At 40.1% G+C, this 17,504-nt stretch overlaps 1 protein-coding gene across 4 annotated transcripts in view; it reads left to right on the forward strand.

Annotated features, from left to right (window-relative positions):
* The window catches only part of LOC122530944 (histone-lysine N-methyltransferase 2D-like), a 95,730-nt gene that overhangs the window by 69,782 nt on the left and 8,444 nt on the right, over nt 1-17,504 (forward strand). For 2 of the 4 annotated variants that reach the window (XM_043658379.1, XM_043658380.1), the window contains exons 4-10: nt 8,131-8,402; nt 8,790-9,152; nt 11,027-12,551; nt 13,369-13,472; nt 14,025-14,405; nt 14,970-15,053; nt 16,157-16,323. In XM_043658379.1, the coding sequence (XP_043514314.1) occupies nt 8,131-8,402; nt 8,790-9,152; nt 11,027-12,551; nt 13,369-13,472; nt 14,025-14,405; nt 14,970-15,053; nt 16,157-16,323 (2,896 nt within the window). The remainder of the gene's footprint in view (nt 1-8,130; nt 8,403-8,789; nt 9,153-11,026; nt 12,552-13,368; nt 13,473-14,024; nt 14,406-14,969; nt 15,054-16,156; nt 16,324-17,504) is intronic. The other 2 variants (XR_006307148.1, XM_043658382.1) reach the window with 1 other exon arrangement.

Consider the following 17,504-nt stretch of genomic DNA (forward strand, 5'->3'; position numbering starts at 1 on the left):
TTTCAGAATAAAACGCGCCTGTCGAGTCAACGATATATAATTTCTAGATACTTTTAACCATCAGCATTGCGTTCATTTATTATTAAAATTTATATTAAATACCTTTCTGCGTCGCGCCTCTGGATCGTCAAACGGTTCGTGCTCGCATAATTATCATCCTCTCGGCGGGAAAAAAATCTCATTTGATCTATAAATATACAATATCGCGTTAATTGAAACGGAACCTAAACACCATCCCCGTGTTTTCCTGTCTTTTAATTATTTAACCTCGTACGCGTACGCGCGTTTGACGGTGAAAAACAATTGCACGCCGGAATATAATTTATTCCATTGCGCGCGCTGAAAATTCCACATTACGGATTGAATTTCCGTTTCAATGAAGCTATTATTCCACTTCAAAGCAATCGCTCTTCTCGCTAAACGCGGCTCCTCCTAACCGCTCGTTTCTACGCCAGACGATTATTCGTTTTAATAACCACCAAGAGAGAAAGAAAATGGGACGAGGAAAAAAGAGATCGGTCTGGGTTGGGAATACGCGTGTTCTTTGACGAATACACGGCCGCGGCGTTGCTGCAAACACAATATAAATATTCATTGCGTATTTAGGGGAGGGCGCCGCACGCTCGTCGAACGGGGAACGTTCATAAGCAGATAAATTGATTGTAAATGAATAAGTGATTACAGGCGGTGGTGCGAGCGCGCGCACGCGCGCGCCAAGTATGACGTTCGTAGCAACGTAATAACGGGTATGATGCGAAATTTAAAACAATTTGCAACGATAATGCGCGTCGTAAATACTTAAAAATCAGTGAAATATCATCCGTTCATTAAAGATAATTCGCTCGAATGTAACAAACGTTACAGAACCGAACGGCTGGAATGGTTTCTCTGATTAATTTCCAATTCCCTTTTACACGTGTGTTAAAAATTGAAAAGCAGCCGTTCGCAGTTGGAACGTTAGTTCAGAACGTAGCGGAGAGAGATTATTATTTTGATCTAGTGAGGAAATAACGTGTCTAGGATTCATTATTTTGTATGCCACTTGAGGATATTTCTTTCAAAATAATTCATCGTACCTACTTAATTATAATTAAATGAGAATTGATTCTGTTTGAGAAATTGAGAAATTGTTACATGAAATTTATGTTTTTTACCTCCGACTCTTTTTTGCGTCTCTTCGATCAGTATGATGTTTTTCTACTTTTTGTTGGACAGGTTAGAAGACACTCTCGCGTATCTTCTGAACAATCAACTTTACGTGACTTCGAGTCACTAGCCATTCCTCGTCATTTAAATTGCCCATTCTCGCAAGCATACTCGCGAGTTAATAGCAGGCTGAAACGTTGTCATAAATAACGAGAACAGAATAACATCGGACTAATTGCCTTCGACGATCCTGGAAAATAGGTTGTCGCTAACGCGACAATAGATAAATTTTTCGATATAACAGGAAAAATAACATAAATAATATACGAGATACATACAAACAGACATAGTATCTGACTGGATACAAAAATAAAAAAACAAAAATAGAGGATGTAACGTGATAGTTGTAACAATTAAAAGCTTTCTTTGTTTTTCATAGAAGAAGAATAATTTCGAAACGAGATAAAATAGATATATTATATATTGCAAATGGGTCTCTCTTAAATTGAAATCAATTAAAAAATTAATGGAAGATTACCCTCTTAAATATTGAGAACAATCGATCGTCGAAAAGCCACTCTGTCTCTTACCACACGCAAATTGCAGAAATCTTTCGTACAGACTCGTGTTTCTTGGAAATAACGATGGAAATTTCACTTCCGAGTTTCAAACACCTTGAAAAAGTTTCTGTCAATTTCCTCTAAGATCTAAGTGGGAACAGCAGAAAACCAATAAGGATATATGCTCGTAAATCTTTTGTGTGATTTTCAATTAACGGCGAGCGACCGTAAAGCGAACGAGGGAATTATTGTTTGCAAAACGCTCGAAAACGAGGCGCAACTTGGCAGTAATATCGACGCGATAATTCTTCGAGTAGAAACGACGATTTATACAGAATTTGCTCCGGGTACCGGTGGCGGGATACGAGCCATTGCTGACGATGCATAACCCGATGCCGGGTGCATCGCTGCACTTCAACGGAAAGTACGATAAGATGACGGCGCTGGTTATGGGAGAGAAACCGGTAAAATATCGCGGTTATCTGCTGATCGTTGCGAAAGTTTGGCAAATGGATAAAGAATATATGCTATAAGAGATAATTTAAGACGTGCATAACCTCGTTAATAAAACTGCCGATATTTACGACCTGGGCGTATACGATTGATCGAAGCGAGATTGAAGTCGAGAGAAATCATCCCGATCGAGTACATTTGTACATTTATTCGATCAAATGATGCATTCAATCAACTGATATGTTTAATATGGCTACTCATGTGCAATAATCAATTCGATTAAGTTTTATGTTCATTAATATTTTTCTTTGTCAAATATTTAAATTCTTTCGCTCTGTGAAAATACTTAATATATATATAATTATTTTTTTATCAATATATATGCTGAATTTTTGACGTTAGGTACGAAAACGTTTATACTTTTCGTTCGTGGTGATATTTAATGATTTTTAACAATCGCATTGCACGCACTCGTGTTTTTAACTCGCGTTATTATAAAAGTTTCTTTTGATGAGAAATAATACAAACGATTGGTTAAGTTACAATTTCATCTGTTCAAAATCATGAAAGATGATCATTCGCGTCACATGAACAAACGAAATCGAAGCCCGCAGCTTCCTCGACCCGGCCGGAAGCGAAGAAATAATCGGGAAACGCAACGTTCTCGCTGTAATGCCCCACGGTTAATAATTTCAAACAGCCAGTCAAATATTTACTCCCGCCGCCCGCGAAATAAAAATACGCGACATCAAACACAACCGTTGGAATAAAAACCGACGAGTTGAAAGAGTATTAAAAAAAAAAGAAGATAGAAAAAACAAAAAAAAAAATCAACAAATACCATCCAATTTAAATCGTCTCGATTTACCCATTCACAGAATTTCGTAACGTATTTATTTCGCGATTTTGAACGTCCGGTGCTACCCCCCCCCTCCTTCTCCCCCCACTCCTACTCCTCCACCCCTTCGTGGGTGTTTCTCGCGCGGAAACCTTGAAAAAATATTGATCACCCGACGTTTTCCCCAAGCTCTCGCCGGACACAGCTCCGACGGAAAACCGCAACGATCTCCTCGCGGAGAAGTAAAAACAACATACGAAAAGAGATGGGGGGGGGGGGGGTCCACTCTCGCGTCGAGGACAATCTGCTTTTACCGCGATCAATGATTGGCAATTTGCAAAAATCCCTGGCGGTTTCGCCCCGCGCGGATTTATGTCGTCGTTACGTGACCGTACAAATGCGCGGCCATCAAATGGATTTGCGGTCCGCATAACGTTATGTGTAGAAGCGGCCGGCTGAAAAATGCAACGGGAAGGGGGAGGGGGCGGTGGGGGGGTTGGGGGGCGGGCGCTGCGTGAATTTCGGCGGGTTAATATGAAACATTGATTTATCGACCGGGCCGCGGCCGCTGTAAAGCTTTATCGCGAGGCTAAATACACGTTTGCGTAGGCGTTCGTTAAAAACGATGGTGAAAAAAATTGAATCTGTCTGAGAATTACGTTCCGGGCAATGTGTATGCGCGTGTGTCGTCGAAATGAATGAAAAGTAGGAATTACGTTTTTATGCCTTGATTGAGGTACTAATTTTTCTTTTATTATTTGATTTTGATTGGACTATTGTTTCACTTTTTCTCTTTGATATTGATTATTCTTTAAATACATGTTTGATAGTAACATTTTGGTTGCTACGCCGTCTTTCGAAGGTAACTTGTTGTGTTTGATCTACATCTCCTCTCGAATATTGAATTTTGTTTAAAATAAAAATGTAAAATGAAACGTTGAAATATGGATCCAAAGATAGTATCCACTGTGTAGCTCTCTGTACCTAAAAATCTTTTATGATCCTTTTACATTCAATCATTTCCAAAAATTCGTAAATTTTGTTTCAAGAGGAAAAAGTTACGCATTTATTTATACACTAATACACCTTCGTTCTCTTTCCACATTTTGTCAGCAAAAAAACAACGCACAAAATTAAAAATATTTTACCGATATCACTGTACCAGTGGTATACCAAAGATTGAATCTTTCATCTTAAGCTGAATTTACATAATATATAGAAATATATACCGCACGGGAATATCTCCAAATCTCAAGACCAAAAATCCGAAATCGCGACTATCGTCGTCCCATAACTCAGCGTTTCCATTTTACATTTTACAAAAAAAAAAAAAAAAAAAAAAAAAAAAAAAAAAAAAAAAAATGAAACACAGGAGGAAAAAGAAAAAAGAGAGAGAGAGAGAAAAAATTTCATCGAAACGTTGCCGCTACTACGCATACGACAAATTGCATGGAGATCGATCGTTCCGCCGTCAGCGTCGCTACAATTTCCATCTCCGTCGTCCGAACAAAAGCGTTTACAACGATTTCAATTTATCCTCCGGCGAGGGGGTGGACGGAGGAGGAGGAGGGGGGGAGGGGGGAAGGGAGAGTAGGAAGAGAAGCGATAGCCAAAGACGGATATTAATTTCTTTCGGTTGATTTATTGGTCGACGATGAGGGGGAAAAAGCAACCCGCGATTTCTTGCCTTGTACAACAACGGCACAGCGTAAAAACCGAGCGAGCTGGTGAAATTCACCGGGCTCGAAGCCAGAACGGCGCGGTATTCATGGAAGTCGTCGCGGGGCGAAGTTTTCCTCTCTTGCGATACGCAACTGGCACGCTCTCCCGATGCATGCCATTTCCTTCGCGCGCCTCGCGGTCAGGATACGCGCGCATTTATATCTGTCGGATTTCGTTGCCGTCGCAAACGACGGCACACCCGTCTCGGAACGTATTTTTCAACGAGCTTTCGCGTCGTATCTTCGTGGATGCATCGGTTGTCGATGTTGATCGCCGTCTGAGAAAAATTGATGGGGAACGTTTACGGTGTTACGGAGGGGCGAAATTGTTTCCTGTTAATTCGTTATTCGCGCGGGATCGCGTATGTGCATCGTCTGGAAATATGTTGATATATTCTACTGATAGATCTTGTGTTGTTATAAATTTCGCTGCCCGTAAGTGTGTGGAAATTAATGGGAGAAATAACGGAGAAGTTTGTTTCCTGCTTGTCAATTCGTTGTTGAGTGAGACTGCATAAAGGTTATCGGTAGCTTTCATCGTCTGACGATACGTAGATTTATTCTACTGATAAATTTCGTTTTGTACTCTACTGCCTGTAGGTACAGGAGAATTGTTGGTGTTGCAGCAGAGGAATTATTTCTTATTTTAATTAATCACATTGAAAGAATTTCGAGAATTCATCAGCCACAAGCTTTTGAGCGATCTAATTGAACTTTGAATTGAAATTATAACAATATGTTAATACAACTGATTGTGAAGTGTACATATTGTGGAATATGAATGGTAGATAATCTATGATTTATTATTGGTGTTGATGACAGATGATGATGGCTGTGATTACAATCAGCATACCACGATTAACTTAATCTATATATTTATTTCATTTCTCTGGCTTTGATGACTAAACTATCGACATTTATGGAAATTCATATTTCCAAAAAGAATTGATTATAAAACTCAATTTTATTTATAACGCTTAATTACGATAGAGAAAAACTATTCAATTTAAAACAAAATTATACTATACTGTTATTTAATTTAAAATTTAAAATTATACTATTATTTAATTTGAAACAAGTACGTGTTGCAAATGTTTTTTTAAAGTGTTAATACGTTAGAACGCTTTAAATGTTAAACATTAATTTCATGAAATCGTTTATTTTCCATAATGAAATTTTTATTTCTTAATTGTCCGACCATTTACTGGGTTATTTTACTGAACGAATCTCCTACAGAGAAAAGGATTTTATTTCGAGTACTTTTATATTTTCTGAAACAAAAAGATCGGTAATTTATGAATACACATTTGTAGTCCAATTAATTCATTATTAAGTATCACATTTTAAAATTACAATTTATCCACGTGGAAAAATTCGTGCAAACAACGTATTTTTTATTAAAATAGAATACATTCCTGCTTTTATTTCGTTTTTACTAACGAGTTACCTTATTAATATTCGCTATTATTCGTTCAATTCATTATTAAAGGACACACACGCGTCTGCCGTGTTTCTGGCTGCCGAACAATTCCACGATTTTAATCATCAAACCTGCCAATAAATATTAAACAGTATTTCACATTAAAAACGAATGAAAATGATATCGATGCGACATGCTCGTTTCATCATTAATCAACGAACGAATGAAGAATTCATTTTCTTAATTAACAAGAATCCCTTCTGGTTAATCCTTTGGAGCAAAAATTCTTTCTCTGCCCGCTAATGGTGAAAAGCTCTCGAGTTTTAAATTTAAAGCGTTAAATAGGAAAGATGCTTGTAACTCGAGAAATATGTATTTTAATTCCTGTCTTTTAGTCCTTCGCTAATATGAAACAAACGTGTGTTAATGTTATTTACTTTTTTTATAAATATATAGAATATTATTTAATTGAGAGTATATATAATAAATCCCTAGAATTATTTAACAACCGTAAAAAAAAAAACATATTTTCCTCCTTTTTATTCGCTTTCGAGTTTCCAGTACTTTACCAGAGACACGGTGATAAAACGCAGTTTTCCTCGTGCTTCCCCGTCGAAAGATTGTTCCCTTCTCGCAAGCTCGTACGATCGTGAAAGGGCGAATTAAGGAACGCACAAATGGACGGAATCTGCGCTCGCGTTTAAGAAGATCGCAGTTCTCATAATTTATTCCCCATAAACTGAAACGCTTCGGCAAAGTACGTTCGTTTAACTGGCAGTACGATTAATTCATATTAACGTCATTATGATGGAGAATGTGTACGGCTCGGAGACGAGCCAGAAAGGACGAGCCGTTCCGCTGCATTCACTGATCTCCTCCTCGTTCCTTCAATTAGTCGTTTAAAAAGGTCTCGCCAAAGAAAGAAATCGTGCGCAAGAAGGGGATCAGCGACGTTATCTGCTATTAAGCCGTTATTTATGCAAAATTCTTCTATGTCTGTCCGATTGTACATCGGTACATATTCTACTTGCAAATCATTTTCTGCGTTTTCTATTGTTGTACGACTCGAGTTTCAAAGTTTTAATAAACGTTAGAAACGTTTTAACAAAACTGTAAAATTACGTTCCTGTCCGTTTTCGTTGCCTCACGTCTGACCGTACATTGATGTATTCTACTTGCGAATAGTTCTTCGAGGGATTAAACCGCGATGATAAATAGCATGTTTATTCGAATTGAAATTTATCAAAGTGTCTCTTAGCGATGGGTAGTTATTTATTAATGCGATCGAAAATTGTGCTCCGATAGATGCCAAAAAATTTGGATTTCTTTTCTGGCCCCCCCCCCCCCACGCATATTAATTTAAAAATATAAAGTTATTCACAGAGTTATTTAAATGCTTGATACGCTCTGTGTTACATTTAAAAATTTCTAAAACTAACAGTCCGAATTTACGTTTCAACGATATTAAAATTAATTCGCTTGTAATATAATGAAAAATAAAAGGGAGGAAGTGCCGGGGGAAATTTGATTGCAGCGTAAAAATTGTATAATATTTATACAAAACGAATAAATGTTAGGAAATCCGATACAATTCGCGTTTCATTAGTTCGATTAACATTCGTATTAATTTACACTTCAAATAATGAATCACGCGGGATTTCAATTTAACCGTTGAAAGTACGAGGAGAAGATAACGTTACGTTTTTATTCCACGCTAATAACGATATAAAAGATATAGGCAAAGTAAACAGTGTTTGAAAATAACCGAAACATAGTGCAGTATCGCAAATTATATAAACAGTAATTACAATACAGATGAAATAAACAGTTTATTTATACAACTGGGTAAAAGTAACGCGTAAAGTTTTTAATATTGATTGTGTGACGAGAAAATTTTTTTCAACAAAAATTATTATTGTGTCGAACGTATCGTAAATAGAAATACGAGTTACGAACAGATGTTTACGGGTGAATTATTCTTTGTTATTTCAGCAGCAGATACGAGCACGAATCAGCAGGCTCGCGCGAACGCAACGGTTTTTACCACCCAAGCTGACAGCGCGTCGCAGATTTCCGGTAAAACGAGCTTCGCGGTGCCAGCACCGCCTCCACTCGCCTCCGCGGAGAAGGTCCGCAGACTTTCGGATGGCGAACACTTCCGGCAGCCGAATGTCACCGTTTCCGGACACGCGACCGTGCAGAAGCAGCTACAAGAAGCGCAGACACAGGCTCAGGCGCAGGCGCTGGCCGACATGATCCTGAAGGTGCATTTTTGTTCTTCAATTCAATATCTCTCCACGCTTTTATTTCATTCTTCAAATGTTTTTGGATGGATAATATTTCTAGGTGGGATGAGATCCAATATATTTCGCATCACTAAAAATAACGACATGATTTATTTATATTTTACAAAAGGAACAATTTGTCTCAATTTTTCCTCCATCGTCAGAAATTTTATCACTGGGAATAAATTCGGCGAAACATTTCTCCATCCTTTACACTAAATTTCTCCAACGCGTATTTTTATATTTTCCAATGTAAAAATTTATAGTTTGGAGATTTAGAAATTTGAAAATCGTATGAAATTTCCAACAATTTATGATATTCCGCTTTGACTTTGTTAATGAGAAATGGAACCTTTAATTTTTTAGGGCACCACCAAAATGGCTGTGAAGAGAACGACTTCCGATCCCGGGCAACGATTGCATCTGACGTATCAGACGTCGGTTCAATCGACGACCAATCAACAGCAGCAGCAACAGCAACAACAGCAGCAACAGCAGCAGCAGCAGCAGGCACAGCAGCAACAGCAACAGCAGCAGCAGCAACAGCAACAACAGCAACAAAATAATCAACCTCAAGCTCAGTCTGCGGTTACAGACAGTTTTTCAATGACGGGTTACTCTGAGGACGGTGGTTACTTTAGCCCGAGTCTTCAAGATGAGGTGTTCCAACAGGTCACCGCAGTTCCCGATAGCGTTCTGCTTCACGCTACTCAATTGGATTCTCTTCAGGTGAGCGATTATATCCATTTTGATATCATTTCTTTTATCCTACCTTTCTGAACCTTGTGATTCCTTCGAAGATGGAACAATATGATTTTACGATTTTCAATAATCCATGAAAACTTCCACGTTTATACGACTACATCTCGTAGAGATTACGAAAATATTTGTCAGCTAGAACAATGTTTGGAAATTCCAAAATCATACAACTTCGTAGTAACTTTGTGGTAGTAATTGTAACGTTCCTGAATTGCTACTGAATAGAAATTCAGGAATCCCGGCTTGAGACCCCAATTTGTAGGAATTTTGATAAAAGAATAGTTGTTTATTTAAGGTTAAATAAAAGAACAGTTGTTTAATGATGATTATAAATGACGTTTTACACTATTTCCTTAATTGCTAAACTCGCTAGGCTCGCAATTATCAATTCACTGTCTTCTCTCTCTCTCGCGTGCAATTCTCAACTCACTGTATTCTTCTCTTTCACGGTTCGCTCACTCTGCTCTCTCTGATATCTCGAAACTCACTGCCTTTTTTTCTCATCTGCACAAAATTCGTCATTCTTACGCACATGCACATATACTCACAGACGCATCCATATCATTAGTGTCTTAAACGCTAGGCCTGGAGGGCTAGCCATAAACAATCCCAGGCCTAACTTTCTCTACTGTTTATGCTACACCACTTGGGACATCTGCAGTCGTCGGGCACTGGAGAAAGGTTCTGGGCCCTTTCCCAGAATTCGCCCATCCCAAAGAAATAAAAATAAAAGTGGACGCACGAAGTCTACTATAAATTCGCCTCTCAAACTCAATTATCAAAACATCCACTTCCATTCTTCCCTAAATGGTTCGCAGACACAATTTTCGCCGAAAAGGCAGTGCAAAGAGATCGCTAAAGGCGGTGACGCGTGAACGAATGCCGGGGTCCGTCGTTTTCGTCGCTTGTGCCAAGACAGAATATATCCAAGACCCTTTGACGGGCTAATTAGTCCCGGCGTCGCGTACTTCGTTCCGCGTCAAGCGTCGAAAACGCTTTAGTTTCAATTACGTGACGGGGCAACGTGGTTCTCTCTCTCTCTCTCTCTCTCTCTCTCTCTCTTCGAACACAGAATTTAATAAGGCGAATTATCTAAGTAGTTGGCACCAACTGCACCGACAACGACCTCGACGACGCTTTGTGCTGTTTGAAAAGCACCGTATCCGCCTGTGTTCTCTACCTATTCATCGAATATCTTGCTATCTCCTTTCCTTGTTTCTCTCTCCAGTTCCATCACGTCTCTCTCTCTCTCTCTATCTTTCTCTTTCTCTGTCTTGCTGTCAAGAAGACTCGTTAACGTCTGACCTGTGGATATCAAAAATTCCAACGTAATGGCTGCATCCATCGACGTGCCATTGGAACGTCTTCATTCCACGAGCTTCCCCTTCAGTCCCCTAACAAATTCAATTTTTGACGAGAGCTTCTAGGACGAGAATCAGACATCAATCCACGTGAAACTCGAGGCAATGTTATTTCTTTTTCGAATACGACTTTCCGTGATTAATTGTTGATTGATTGAAACGATCGATGAGGAACGAGTGTAAGTCTTTCTTTATTGACTATCGTGGTGCAATTGAATGTTTGTTGTCTTTTTTTTTTTTAACTGAGTTTTATTTTACTTTCGGTATCCTCTTTCGCATCATATCTAATGGTCATGATATACACCTAGTGATCGTATAATAATGACATAGAGTTGTTAGATGATATACGAAACCATAAGCGCAGAAATAATCAGAAGATAGCGTTTCTGTTAGAGAGTCAAGTAGATGAAAAAACGTTTAATAACGTAAATAATCGTCCACGATTGTATACAGAAAATGTCAATCAAACGCCAATCTGTTCAGTTTCAGACAGCGAGCCTACTGCAAGAACAGCCAGCCGAGCAATTGCAGGACATCACCCTGGAAGACCGATATCCATCTCAACACACGGTTAACCCAGACCTGCAAGCGCTGGTCAATTCCCCATTACCGGACTCGCTAGCCGAGTTCAGTACCTACGGTGCCCAATACACGGAGAGTCCGCACACCTTGCCAACTCAGTCTCCGTTGTCGTCGCCACTGACGAGACACGACAGCCCAAGCTTCACATATCCAACGCCGCCAGCCAGCCAGGAGGGTCTGCTAACCGGAAGCTTCCCACTGTTGAGTCCTCAGGAGGATCCAGAAAGCGTGAGACAGGTCTCGTCGCCTCTGTCAGCGGCTTTCTACGCGACCCCGATGTCCTCCGCGGCAGCGGTGGAGGAAGCTCTGAGCGAAGTATTGCCAGGCGAATCCGAGGCAGACGCCGACCTGTACGGGTCCGGTTCGCCGAATCCGCACTCGCCACTGCCAAGCCCATTGTCGGCGACTCCAGCACCATCGCCGCTGTCCTCGTTGCCACCGTCATCGGTCTCGTCGCCGGGGCCAGTGTCGTTCACTGGCGCCAGCTTCCCCGTGTCCCCGCATCACGCGCTCCAAAATCAAATGATGCCAAACTCGGAGGACCCGCTGCTCTCGTCCACGCCGAAGGACTTCACGACAGCCAGTCGCAGACGGTTCGAGTTTCAATCGTACAAGTTCATCACCAGCCAGAACTTGGTCGACTTTGGACTGGGCAACGGTAGCCTGGCTGGCATCGTAGTGGACAACAACGGGGAGTTCAAGCTCATCCAGACAGCCGGGCTGCAAAAGACGAACGTGCTGGTGCAGACGGGCTCCGTGAGCCCGGCACTGACATTCAAGAAGGAGATGCGGCTGGCCACACCGAAGGTGGAGCCTGTCACCGTGAACCTCGGCCTAAACGTACAGACGAATCATCAGTACAACGCTGGCCAGTTCAATCAGCAGCAAGTGGTCAACCCGACCAAGTTTCTCATACAGACGAACGTGGCCAAGAGCAACATGAGACAGAAGACGATCAGCGGGAGCTTGCCTATCCCGGTGGAGCAGATCAAGGAGGAGCTCCTCGACGAGGATGTATTCCTCAATCCTAGCAACGTGCCGGCTGGCAGCCCTGTCAGACAGTGCAGAAAGAGGCCTCGCATGGACGGTGGATTGTACGCGAACGCGTCGCACTCGTACCCGTCGAGATTGAGGAAGGCCTGTGACCGACACTGGGACAGTAGCTACACACCTCCGCCGATTTTGGACCCTTCCAGACCTGGGCCAGGGCTGTACGCGAGGCTGCATCAGTACGAGAGGGATTCTGATTTTAGCTCGGACGATTCGCAAGGGAACGACGGACCACCGCCGAGGATCAACATCGGGACGAGGTACCAGGCAACGATACCTCCGATCGGCAGCGACGGAGATAGAGGAAAAGGCGAGCCCGAGGCTGATCATCTGCTCTGGGATCCTGGTATAAATAACCTGCTGACGGATAACGAACGTAAGTGTTAACAATTGGGATTTTCGATTGGAACTTTTTGATTGGACTTTGGGCTACCTTTTGTCTCTTTTGTCGAAGTTCTACTTTGTCCACGATTTTCTCGAATTGAGGATTTTCATTACTGTTCTCGCTTCTGATTTGTATTTAAGATTTGTATCTGATTCTATCTCCGGCTTGTACATATGCGTCTTTGAAAATGAGAGGGAAGTGGTTACGTAAGATTCAGATGATTGTACAGTGTATATTGAGACTTTGTACATAGAACCCTTTGTATTTATTGAAAAATATTTCAGCAGATGCGAAAGAATTACTTTCTCGAGTACGTTGAGGGAAAGGTTGAAACATTATGCACTAAGATTGTCGTGTCCGAGGTTACAATAACGATACAATTCTAAGTTATAAATATATTTGTGACTTTATAATCCATTTTGAAGCAGTGAAAGAGAACAGTCGGAAAGCAATAATTTCGTAAAAATACACAGTCGTAATAATTATTATTCCATGAAACGAAACTTAATTTTCCCTGACTGTAGCAAACAATCGACATTCGTTGATCAACGATTCCCCAGTGTGTTTTTCTACGGTATCGCGCAGAATCGGCATCAAAAGAATAAGTAGATTAATTTATCCATGAACGTAGACTGCAGTAAAACACACGAGGGTAACACGTAAAACGTTCGCGATATCGTCACGCTACAAATACATTTGTAAATTGCATTTCGTTTATGCTTTCGCGCCGAAGGACGGGTTTTTTCCACGCGAGCAAATTGTATCTGAAACAAACAAACAAAAAAAAAAACCACTTTTGTTTTTGCAGTGGAAATGTACCTACAATTTGCATGCTGCGCCGCGGTACCAGGTGGAGGAAGGAACAAAGAATACGCGCTTCATCTGCTGCACATGTGCAAAGGAAACATTCATGTACGATTCTTTCAGTTTAATTCCTTCACGCCCTATTACCCTTGCTTTTCTTTCTCGAATAATATGTTACGCTGTTGATTGAGAAACCAAAAAAAAAGTATCTAATATACGACCAGTCCTTTTTTAATATTCATTAAATAGTTTCGTGCGCCGAAGCTGTTTGTACGCGTAAATTATCTGCATTTTCCTCGAACTGTAGCTGTTCCTTCTGTGCTATCTATCATGTATATATAAAACCATTTGCTTATATTTTCATATTTTTCCCCCTTTTTTTTTTTTTTTAATTTTCAGCTTTTATTTTTTAAACCTGTATCTCCATGCTCTCAAGTATGTCTTCTCTCGTATGTTTTAACATTACTAATTTTCAACTTAAAGCTTCGATTGTTTCAATATTCGGAACATTCCTGTTAGCTTTAAAATAACTTTAATTTTAGAATACGTGGGAAAATCTTTCCAGTTCGCAAATGCTAGGATTCCTCACGTTTCTCGAGCCCTCTTTCATTAGAATTCTTTCCTCAATCGTGTCAACGTGATTTCGTCATCCGTTCGTAGGAAGCAATGCTGAAGCTGATGAGACCAACGCCTCCGTTGCCAGCGGAACATCCGCTGCTGAGTTACGAGTGCCACGAATCTGACCGGTGGACGTCGCAGGAAATGGACGCATTCTATCAGGGCCTGTTGAAGTACAACAAGGACTTCTCAGCGATCTCGCGAGACGTCGGCGGCAAGTCCGCGAAACAGTGCGTGCAATTCTATTATCTGTGGAAGAGGCTCTGCCCGGACGAGTACAGGCGACTGCGTGTCCGTCACGGTAAACCAAAGATTAAGACAGAGAGCAAGGATTGCAAGGACACTAGGGAGCTCCGCGACGCCATCGCGTCGGTCACTGAAATGGACTTCAGCGAGGACAAATCGATTCTTCATCGCACTCTGGTGAGTTGAGATTAAGACACGCCTGTTCCCTCTTAAAGAAAACGCGATTTTTCACGCGTCTGCGTTATTAAGACGAACGATACTCGAACGATACTTCGTATCAGTAAATTTTTCTTTTAATTTCTACTTTTTTTAGTCGTTAAAAGTTGCATTTTTTTTTTAAACTGCAATCTACTGATGTAACATTTAATACATGTTAAATATCCATACTATTATCAAGTACTCATTATAGTAACCTGGCTAAATGTGTTTTGAGCGTGATAATTTGTACAGTTATTGTATTAAAGATATGTCTAATTGTATTTATGCTCGCCGAAACTGCAAGTTTAATTTCGAAACACTTGTTCAAGAAATGATCGATTTAATAGGTCAATTTGTTTCAATGGAACTACTAAACGGAGCAAGCAGAGAATCTTTTTGCAACTTTGCAGTTTAGACAATTATCCTTGGACCTGTTGTAAACATTGAAGATTTTAATAGAAATTTCGTTGCGGTGACTGCGAAATTTCGAGACACTGTTTATTCCTGTTGGAGTTCCCCTTTCACGTGGAATTTCTTGCTCAGTTACAGACAAACGAGAGAGAGAACTCGGCCACTCTAACCACCAGCGACGGAGAGCTGAGATTATTCGCATACGACTGCCCCGATGTGAGTACCACCGTGTCCCTATCGCTCTCTATATGTATTTTATCTTTTACCTTTACAAGCTTCACAACGAAAGCCGAGTAATTCCAAAACGATAACGAATACTACGATCCTACTTGTCAGAGAACGAAATAATAGAGTGACGAAGTTTGTTAGCTGCTGAATATAACTTAATGTCATCGCTTCTTTTTATAATTAGGAATATACATATGATATAATGTCGAGCATTTGGAAATTCTTCTTTATATATACACATATTACATATCTTTTTTTTTTTATTTTTCTTAATAACAAGCATAGATCGATCGTTAAATGTCTTGACGATTATCTCGAGACTATTGATGTATATCTTCCATTGAACTTAAGTTATCAAACTAACCACTCGTCGAAGTATCGAGCATGAATCGTTCAAACTATCCGCGTCAGGTGTTTTTAAATCTAAAATATTGTTTGTTACGTTATATCTTCAAAAAGGTATCAAGACATCGTTTGAGATTCGTGCAAGTTTCAAGCTGGAAAATTAATTCTCAATCAGATCCACGCATGAAACAATATCTTTGTAACCGATGTGGTAATTTTGTCACGCGAACTGAAACATTTACAAGAAGCGATATCGTGTGTGTGATCAATTAAGTCAGGCTCGAACAATTTCGTTTCAAAATTTTCAAATTTCCAACAAACCTTATCACTTACGAGTCGAAAGAAATGTCCAAAAATACTTGAAACTTGAAAAATGCGGAAATTCGAAAGAACATGCACAACGATGATCGATTCGTGCTCGATGCGTACGTACAGCGCGTGACCACTCGACACGCGTGAACGATAACCGCGTGAACGTTTTTAAGTGTCGCATGTGACTTGTTGTTGGACCTGTCGTTTCTACTTTTCTCTCACGCTTTCTTCTCACAAGGTACGAACGCGTTGTGCGTTGCCGTGAAACTAAAAAAAAAAAAAACAAAAAGAAAAAAATAAAATTACAACACGTTTTCTCTGCGTTTACTTATCTCTGTTCGTCGTCGTCGTCGTCGTCGCCGTCGTCGTCGTCGTACGTCGTTGTTGTTTGTTTGTGTTGTTTATTTTGGCTTTGTGTTTCTTTGTGTTGTCAGAGCTTTAGCGGAAGTGTAACAGTAACGATGGCCGGGAGCACCCAAACCGCCCAAACCGGCAATACCGGCCACGCCACAGTCAACACCAACTCACAAACTCACACTAGTTCTGAGCAACAACTACCCGTGCCCACCCCACTTCACTACCCCTGCAAGATTTGCGGGAAGTAAGTCTCCAATCTCTAATCTAAAAAAACCAAAAAAAAAAAAGAAAAAAAGAAAAAAGACAAAAGACAAAAGAATTAAGTCCATCTCGAGTAAAATAACCGGCGACCAGCCACTGACACAAGCGAATTAGAGTTAACACGACGGGGTTACGAGCGGCAAGTATCGGTGCAAGCACAACCATAGAGAAACACCTTTGCTTTTATTTAGAGGGAGAGAAAGACAGACCGAGAGCGAGAGAGAGAGAGAAAGAGAGAGAGAAAGATTCTTCCTGCATACGTTACTTTCTTTTTCTTTTTTTTTTTTTGTTTTCTTCTCTCAAACCACGTAGCGTGTTTCCAGTTTGTAGATTCCAGTTTCGATTACATGTCGTGTACTCGATGGAGGGCTCGTGAATAACAGTGACAAATAATTGGAGGATAGAGGCAACTTTTTAAGAGAGGAGTATTTCTGGGAGTGTCATGGTGAATTTTTTTCATTGCACGATCTTTGAGAAGTTTTTGCAACGTAACGTTCGAGAATAAGCGTGCGTGACAATTTTTTGAGCGAAATGTTTGTAAATAAAAACTGATAGAATTGTCTGTGCTTGAAATACCGGCTAGTTGCTATCATCTAACTACGTCTAAAAGATCATCTTTAGTTTTTTACTCAAATTTAACAGAACTCAATTGATATCTCTGATATTCACGAACACTCTGTTAACAAACATACCTTCACAGAACGACTCATATAACGATGCTTGTATCCGATTTGCTGCTGCTACGATTTAACATCGCTTTTTAATCAATGTTTTACTCGCTGCACATTAACATGGGAACAACAGTTATACAATACGCTACGGCAGCAAGTTCGATGAAAACGCACTATTCTCTAGTATATATATTATACTCGAACAATTGCTTTGAAACAGCGTTGTTAATCGATGTTTGTCGCTCTGTCGATGTTTTTCATTTCTCGCACTTTAAAATTTATAAAGATTTTCCATTTCTGTTTTTTTTTTTTTTTTTTTTTTTTTTTTTTTTTGGAAAGTGTGCTTGTAACGCTCTGTGCAGAATCGTACAATTAGTATCAATGCAGGCTGAACTTTAAAGAAGCGTCATAGAGAATATTGTGCAAAATTCATAATGACACGCAGTAGCATATGATTATGTCACACAAATGAAATGTTCCCTTTTTTTTTTTT

The sequence above is a fragment of the Frieseomelitta varia genome, unplaced genomic scaffold (assembly GCF_011392965.1).
Source record: "Frieseomelitta varia isolate USP_RPSP 00005682 unplaced genomic scaffold, Fvar_1.2 scaffold_366, whole genome shotgun sequence".
Lineage (NCBI taxonomy): Eukaryota > Metazoa > Arthropoda > Insecta > Hymenoptera > Apidae > Frieseomelitta > Frieseomelitta varia.